The sequence below is a fragment of the Condylura cristata genome, unplaced genomic scaffold, assembly GCF_000260355.1.
Source record: "Condylura cristata isolate star-nosed mole 26May11 unplaced genomic scaffold, ConCri1.0 scaffold00008, whole genome shotgun sequence".
Lineage (NCBI taxonomy): Eukaryota > Metazoa > Chordata > Mammalia > Eulipotyphla > Talpidae > Condylura > Condylura cristata.
In genome coordinates this window covers 19,715,402-19,723,691 of record NW_004567109.1, presented here as the reverse complement: position 1 = coordinate 19,723,691, position 8,290 = coordinate 19,715,402, and the positions used below count along the sequence as shown (strand labels likewise).

General features: G+C 48.3%; 1 protein-coding gene across 3 annotated transcripts in view; it reads left to right on the top strand.

Moving 5' to 3' along the window:
* The first annotated feature begins 312 nt into the window (after positions 1-312).
* Positions 313-8,290, top strand: part of INPP5B (inositol polyphosphate-5-phosphatase, 75kDa) — a 49,184-nt gene continuing 41,206 nt past the window's right edge. The window contains exons 1-6 of one of the 3 annotated variants that reach the window (XM_012722623.1): positions 313-381; positions 1,078-1,158; positions 1,530-1,624; positions 2,917-3,014; positions 3,155-3,184; positions 5,334-5,444. In XM_012722623.1, the coding sequence (XP_012578077.1) occupies positions 1,102-1,158; positions 1,530-1,624; positions 2,917-3,014; positions 3,155-3,184; positions 5,334-5,444 (391 nt within the window). In that variant the 5' untranslated portion in view covers positions 313-381; positions 1,078-1,101. Of the gene's footprint in view, positions 382-1,077; positions 1,159-1,323; positions 1,383-1,529; positions 1,625-2,916; positions 3,015-3,154; positions 3,185-5,333; positions 5,445-8,290 lie in introns of those variants that run through there. The other 2 variants (XM_012722624.1, XM_012722625.1) reach the window with 2 other exon arrangements.

Sequence of the window (8,290 nt, the reverse complement as noted above, 5' to 3'; positions counted from 1 at the left end):
AGTTATCTAGGAAGGAAGAATTCCAGCAGAGGTCAGAATTGGTCCGCTGGAGTGAGCGGAGGTTGGGACCGAAAAGAAAACGCAACCTTTTCCTCCTAAAGGTCCACAGGTCCATCTCCCTTCCTGGAGCTCAGCTTCCTCGGGCAGCGGTGGAGCGATTAGGGCATTTGCTCACTTCTCCAGAATAGGGAGCCCAGCGTACCCCAGAATCTAAGGAGTTAACGGGAGTGGGAAGACCACCCCACCCCCACCGTTGGCCTGTGCATGCCGGGACTTGCAGGCGGACAAACCATCCTGCGGCGCGGGGGCTGCTGGGAAATGTAGTCCGTGGTGCGGGCCAGGGCCGCGGTGTCCCGCGAGCTGGCGCTGACAGCTCAGGAGGTAGGTGGCAATCGCAGGGGGTTGGGAGCAGGTGGGCAGTGGGGAAGCCAGGGCGGGGCTGGGTAGAAGGGAGCGGGCAAGCTGAGTGATGGGGTCCCCATCCTGTGGCCGTCAGAATGGGACATCTCCGTGGCCTGCTGCTGATGTAATTGGGGCCTGCAGGGTTGGAGTGAGGGCCAAGGAGCAAAGGGACGCTTTTCTTGTCTCAGGGGAATAGGAACAGAGTAGGGTCCTTGTCCACATAAGACTGTCCACCCCCAAGAGAAGCAGGATGTTCCCCCCCAACTCCAGGCAGACTCACCAGAGAGGCCCCAGCAAGACTAATACTGTCTCCCAAAAGGGAGGCTGTGCTCCATCCTACTAGCAATGGACCGGTGGCCCGCACCAGCGATGGGTCAGGCATCCCACCTCCAACAAGTGGAATGGGCCCCACTTGGGAGAACTGGGTGCCCGTCCAGACAACAGGTATTGGTGGCCAGCCCAATACCTCCCACCAGGGCCAAAGGGAGGACCCCTCTGGCTAGAGACTTTAAAAGGCCCTTGGAGGAGGAAGAGGATCAGTCTCCCACTACTTTCTCCCTGAACAAAGCAAGGCCTCTCCTCCTTGCTCCCCAACTCCCTAAAGCAGCTCCATCGCCTATCACCTCCTGGGTAACTTGTTGACCAAAGGGGATTCCCCTCTATCTTCTTTCCCAGTGTGTCTGCTCAGCAGGGGCCAGCATGGACCAGTCTGTGGCGATCCAGGAAACCCTGGCTGCTGGGGAATATTGCATCATCGTATCCTTCCAGCACTGGGACCCTAATCTTGGGCCAGCTCTGGCCTTGGGAGCAGAATGGAAAGTGTCTGCTGCCTAGCCCTTCTCCTTTCCCTCTCTTTGCCATGACAGGGAGAAGAAAACCAGTATTTACTAAGTACTTAGTCCTGAACTCTGCCTGGTGCTTTAAATCATGTCATCCTCCCACCTCCCATGAAAGTGGGGATTTTAACCTCCATTTCACAGGTGAGGGAGGCATGGGGAAGAGAATCACCTTTCCCAGGTCATACAGTGAATTGTATGGGCCAGGGAGGGGCAGGGAAAGTGGGCAGGCTGAGTTGGGAGATGCCTGGGTTCCCTTTTGCTTGGGTTTCCCTTGACTCTGAGCCAAAGGTGGTGCAAGGTGTGCTGTGTGAGGGAGACAGCCGGCAGAGCCGCCTGCTGGGACTGGTGCGCCACCGCCTGGAAGGTGGGGGGCAGGAATATGGGTAAGTGAGGGGTTCCTTCCTCGCCTGTCTGACCCAGGGTTAGTCTTCACTATACCCCCAACTGGACTTCAACCATCCCTCTAGGGCAGAGTCTGAATCTTCTAGAATAATTATAATAATGATAGTTAATATTGCTGAATGTTAATCCTTCTATGCTGAATTCTAACCTTTCTCATATACTAGCCTATATCATTCTCAAACTGTTGAGGAAGCTTCTTGAGCAGAAGCATTTTATTATATTGGTCCAGATCTTGAGCCTCGTGTCTAACTGCCTGGGCCCAAAGACTTCATTACTTTCGAGCCTTGTGATTTGGAACAAGTCCTTTTATTCCCTCAATTTCTCTAGTAGGTGGTTATTACATGTAATGTATTTAAAACACTGCAAAGCACACAGAAAGTGCTCGGTGTGGCCCATATGTTACAAAGAAAGAGAAAGAATTAAAAAATACTTGTCAAAGTTTTCGTAGGCAGAATGGGAGTCCTTCACTTTCAGAGCTGGGGTGGGGGAGCTGAGATGCTGTCATCCACCATCCATCGATCACACTTTACAGATGGAGAAACGGGTTCAGGGAGGGGAAGGGTGAGTACGCTTTACAGTTAGAGGTACTCACAGTGTAGAAGGCTATCAAGTATGTGTTTCCTAACAAAGCAGGTGCACACCAAAAGGAGACAAGTTTAGTTTTGATGACCTAGCCATAAAATTGTGTGCAGAAGCACAGTTTACAATAGCCAGATTATAGAAACAATCTAAGTGCCCCCAAACCAATGAGTGGATCAAGAAGATATGGAATATATACACAAAGGAATGTTACTCAGCAGTCAAAAAGACAAACCCATGCCCTTTGCAACCGCATGAATGGAGCTAGAAGGGGTAATACTAAGAGAAACAGGTCAGAAGGACAAAGAGACATATTGGAGAGTGTCACTAGTACACGAAGTATAAAGAAACCAAACTAAGGGTCAGACAAAGACATGTTTAAAACTAACCCTTGAAGACTGACTAGAGAACTGAAGCATCCAGAGAGAGGAGATGGGATGGGAGAGGCATAAGAACGTGATGAGGAGGAAGCACAATGCGCTGTGGTGGCGGACTATAGTGATGACACCTGACGGGGATCCTAATGTTCAGTTAAAATTAAGTAAATTTATATAAAAAAGTAATTGTGTGCTGAGCTGGACATCACCAGCATAGCCCTGGGGACCAACCAGGGAGTGTGAGCGCCCAAGGCCTCCACCCTAGGTCCATGGGCTAGCCAGTGGGCACTGTCCTCACCTCTGCTTCCTGCCCTTAGCCTCTTCCTGTACACACATCGGAGGATGGCCATTACCGGGGATGACGTCTCTTTGGACCAGATAGTGCCAGTCACTCGGGATTTTTCGCTGGAAGAAGGTGCCACAGCGGGGTGGTATGAGTCCTTCTCCTCTGGGCCCTGAGGACTAGGCTGCCTTGTTGGGGGAGGGGCAGTGGGAACAAGGACAACACTGGGCCCAGGGTGCACAATTGTTAACCCTTTTTGTTTCCCTCCCCAGTGTCCTCAGATGGTGAAGTCTACATTCTGGGTGAGTGGTCCTTTCAGTCTGGGTCCCAGGATGTGCAGGGAGAGGAGCAGTGTGGAGTGAGAGCACCCCTGGGAGCCTCACGTCGGCCAGCAGGACCCACCTCTGGGGCCACAGTTCCCAGTGCCGTCTGCCAGCTTGCTACACTGGGTGCTGCTATCACCTGGACTGTGGCCTCGTCTCCCCATGGGGCCTCTGCACATGCTGTTCCCTCTTCCTCAAAGCTTTCATCCCTCTTGTCAGCCAGCTCACTCTTCAGGATTTCAATTCACACTGGACTCTCCCAGGGAGACTTGGTTGGACTCCTGAAGTTGTGCATCAACTTACTGATGCACGTTCCTTGCCCTTGTCCTGCAGCTCCCTGCCACTCACAGGGATTTAATCATTTGTAGTGACTGATTTGATGTCTGACTTCTTTGCCAGGCTGTTGATGATAGTATGAAGTGATACTAGTAATAATAAGTGAATGGTTAACTAATGATTGTATTGTGCCAGGCACTATGCTAAGCCTTAAGTACATCCTATGGTGCTTTGCTTATAACTGTATGAGGAAATCACCGCTTGCATTCCCATTTTATTGCCAAGGTATCGAAGGCCCAGAGAAATTAAGTCATTATTAAGTAGTGGAGACAAGATGTAGGCTCAGAATCCAGACTCTAAAGAGCATATTCTTCATCACTCTGCCAAATTGTTCCAGTCATTCATCAGCTCAGCACACACCAGGTGTGCCCAGCTTATGCCCGTGGGGCCTGGGTGACAGCTGCAAGCAAAACACACGTGCAGTTGCCCTCCCTGAAGACATGTCTGTTCTCTTCACCATGGTATCTTCAGTGCCCAGCATGTGCCTGGCACAGTCAGGCAGACGAACCAATGGGTAGCCGCTCTTGTGTGACCCTTTGCTTTTCACTCCACTTGTGGGGGGTGGATGGATGACAGGCCAAGAGCTCATTCTCTTTCAGCTCTACCTAGTACTTCAAGGCTTAGTGACTCTCTGGAACCTCAGTCCTCTGTCAGAGACCAGCTCCAACCTTTGGGGTGTCTCGAAGCAGCACAGGCAGGACCCTAGGATGGGAAGGCCTCGGTGAGCGGATATTCCAAAAAGGGGGAGAGGGGAACGGATGTGAGGAAGACACGGGAGTCAGGATAGGGTGCAAGTCTTCCTGCTTTTCCTTCAGCAGGTCTTTATTTATACTGTGTAGCAAGTAGTTATTTGTAATAACAATAGGGTAAATTAATGAGATATCACCATAAAACATTCTCAAGGATAAAGGGAAAAAACATTCTTCTGTTTACAATTTATGGAATGCTAAATTATACGTTTTTGTGACAGTTATCATATATACAGCTGTCTACTTATCATTAAAGGAAGAGGGGTCTGGGAAAGGGTGAGCTTGTTAGCAAAAGGTTGTTAGGGGTCTTGGGGTAGTAATAAATTGTGTTAGCAGTGTTATCAGTGATTATCCAAAGAAAAGTTAGTGGCTAATTTAAGGCTAGCAGAGAGTAGTTAGTGCTTGTTTTAAAAAGGAGTAAATTAAGAGAAAGTTATACAGTTGTATATCAAACAACACCTGTGTAGTCAAGGTTAAAATGTGTCCATTATGCCCTGGGAGCCTTATCTAAAGTTTATTTTTATTCAAAGAAACCAATGAAGCTTCCCAGGAGTTTTTTATGTCCTGGGGTCTTATTTCTCCTGGGGCTTGGCTTTTGTCTCAGGAGACAGAGGAATTTCTCACTCTGGGGCAGCTTGCCTGAACCAGCAGCTGCCTTTTGCAGCTAAATCAATCCAGTTGTAAACTGAATTGTTGCTCAGAATATTTTGACATTATGTTTATACAAAAAAGGGAGGTCATAACATAAGTTAGCAGTGGACAGTCTGATTTTTCAGAGCTTATCCCAATCCACCCGGAATCTATCAGACGATGGACGTTGCATAGCTTGTGTCAGTCCTCCCCCTCTGTGGAGTGAGGATGATGTTAATTTGGAGCAGAGGTCCCTTATTTCCCCAGCGGCTGTCTTTAGGGAATTGCTTTCAGGCTGAAAGGGCTTAGGCGTCTTGGACTGCTGATTCTCCATTTCGGGGAGTCTGTCCTTTAGGTGCATCTAAGTACTTAGCTCCTGAAGGCTAAGGATTCATTTCCTCCTCTCTGTGCAGGCTCAGATGTGACTGTCCAGCTGGACACAGCGGAGCTCAGCCTCGTATTCCAGCTCCCCTTTGGTTCACACACGAGGACGTTCCTCCAGGAAGTGGCCAGAGCCTGTCCAGGTAGGCAGGACTCAGGCTCCAGAGAGCAAAGGGCTGGCTGGGCCTGATCTCTCTCCACTCCCATTGACTTTGCACCCTTTGGACTTACAGGCCCAGTTTCTATACCTTCTCGAAGCTGCTGGCACGAGGCTGCAGTGCCCGAGGCTGCCGCCTAACTATAGTGTTTGCGTTTCAGTTTTCTCACTCTGGACCTGAGTTTTAACCTCTTTGCCCTCCTGGCCCCAGAGAGAGCTGCACAGGGTGGACTGTGATTCTCATGAAGAATCTCTTAGACTTTGAAGGTCCGCAATGTTTAGGCCACATCTTTCTCTCTGCCAACCACAGCCAGAACAAAGGGAAGTCCATCACGTGGGCTCTGCCCTTGAACCCTGCTCTGTCCCTCTCTGCAGCTGAGAAAATGGTCTAGCTTTGGCCTATCAATGAGAGGTTAGTGGCATCTGGGACAGTATTTGTTTAGATTAGGACAAGAGCCAGGCAGGGAAAGAGAGTTTGTCTAGAGCAGAGGAGTCAACCACAGAACATGCAAATTCAAGTCCCCAGGTGCTGGGTTGACATTATTCCCTAACACCAGTACTTACTTCCTCTCCAGCTGACAACTTGTCTCTGAGGGAAGAAGGGGAGGCGTCCCTTGACTTGTGGTTTCACTGGAGCCTGAACACCAACTTAGCTTGCCTGATGTGCCAGGACTTTGAATGCAAATTGGGGTGGGGAGGGCAAGGAAGTAGAAATAAGATTATAGAGCCTTGAATGCCCGGTAAAAAGCGGAAAGATTATTTTACAAGCAGGGGAGTTTTGATCTGCAAATCTTTAATGATTGTGACTTATTTTATGATTATCAGTAGTAGTTATAGGAGGGGTAATATGGTCATAAAAGCAGAGTGTGGACTTTGAAGCTACCCAGCTTCTTGTGTTTGAAACCTATCTTTGCTGGGCCCTAGCTGTGTGACTTTGGGCAAGCCACCTTACCTCTCTGAAACTTACGTTATTATTTTTTAAAGATTTATTTATTTATGCATACACAACTGGAGTACAGGCCACAGGTGCAGGAGCTGTGAGAGGATTTACCAGGGACAGAGCAGGGAGCAGAACTGGCAGATAAATGAAGTACACTGCTGAGGGGAGCAGTGGGCAAGTCAGGAGAGGTCTCCTGTGCCATGTGTCACCTCCCTGGCCTAGAATTGAACTTCCACTGAAGTGACTGCAGCTGTGACCTTCACAATGCTGTGCTTTAACCCGTTGTGCTACCAGGGAGGGTCCTGAAACTTACTTTTGTAGACTTCTATATATAAATATGTCTTCCTCATGGGTTTGTGAAAATTAAATAAGATAATATGTGTGAAAGTGTCTAGCACCTACTGGGAGCTCAGAGAAATTTTTCCTGCATCAGTACAAGAGGGCTTATAACTTAGCTAGTATTCGTTGTTGACATCTTGTGTGCTAGGCACTGTTCTCATAACTTTCCCCATATTATCTTATGGGTACTCTTAGAAGGTAGGTATTATCAATGCCTCCATTTTATAGGTATGGAAACTGAGGCTCAGAGAGGGTAAGTTTGTGTCTTGCCAGAGTATATAACTGGTGAACGATTGAGCCAGAGTTGGGCAATATTAGCCTACTGAGAGCTCTTAAGTTTTGTTCTAGTGTTTCCCATGCTCATGCCACCCTGACCCATATAAATGGTGCCACAGGCCTCCACAAGGGAGGTGAGGTTTAAGCTGAGACTTGAAGGATGGATGAATTTTCTCCCAGGCAGGCAACAGTTAAAAAGAGCAGTTGTTGGGAGAGAAGAGAAGTCCTTTGGTCCTTTAGGTATGAACCTGGGGTAGGAGGGTGTGGAAAGAGCTGAGCCAGCAGAGGACAGCAGAGGCCGGCAGAGGCAGCTCAGGAAGAGACTTAAATCACTAACAAAGAGCTTGAACTTTGCCCTATAGCTTGTGGGAAGCTGTAGAATTTTAAATCAGGAATGACAAGGCAGGAATTGCCTGTTAGAAAAGCTCTTCTGGCAGCTGGTGTGGAAGGGTAGAAGAGTCTAGAATAGAGAGGTTTAATGGAATGTATTGCAATGGTTCGGGTATAAAACGTGAGCTTGGTCATAGTGATGGGGATGGAAAAGGGAGGATGAACTGACGAGGTCATGTTGATGAGGATGAAGGTGCCATGGGGACAGTGAGTTGGGTTGTTCACTTTATCCCCAGTGGGTATAGGAGGGCCTGCACATAGTAGGCACTTAATAAATGTTTGTTTAGTGAATGAGTAAAGCATGGTAGTCAGCTATGGGAATGCAGGGTAGAGAGGAGTTGAGCAAGACTTTCCTCTTAGATTTAGTATCTGTCCATCAGATCCCTTACCTTTCTTTCTCCTGAGAGGTCTCTGTTGGGGTAACCAGTAGGGAAACTGTGCTCACTCAAGTCCTCCAAGCTGTTGTCATGATGTGGACTTCCTCAGGGAAGGTGCCTGGGTGAGGGAGGACAGGTGTCTTAGATATCCATCAGCCTCATCCTTTCATTTCACAGATAAACCTTGAGTCCAGGATGAGGTTATAGGTGAGAGGAGCTCATTTTGTTTCCATCCAGACCTTGGTGGATAATGTTGTGCAGCACCAAAGGCCAGGGAGTGGAAGTACCTTACCAAAACACCACAGTTAAAAACTAAAACAAAACAAACTAGAAATCTGACTGTGCAACTTAGATTAATAGAGTAGGAGGAAGGGGGACAACGTGAATGGGAGAAGGGGGGTCCAGAGGACTATGATGGATTATTGGTGCTTTAGTGGTAGGGAGAAATCATACATAGTATTGTAAACCAATGTTACCTCAGTAAAAAAAAAAAAAATATATATATATATA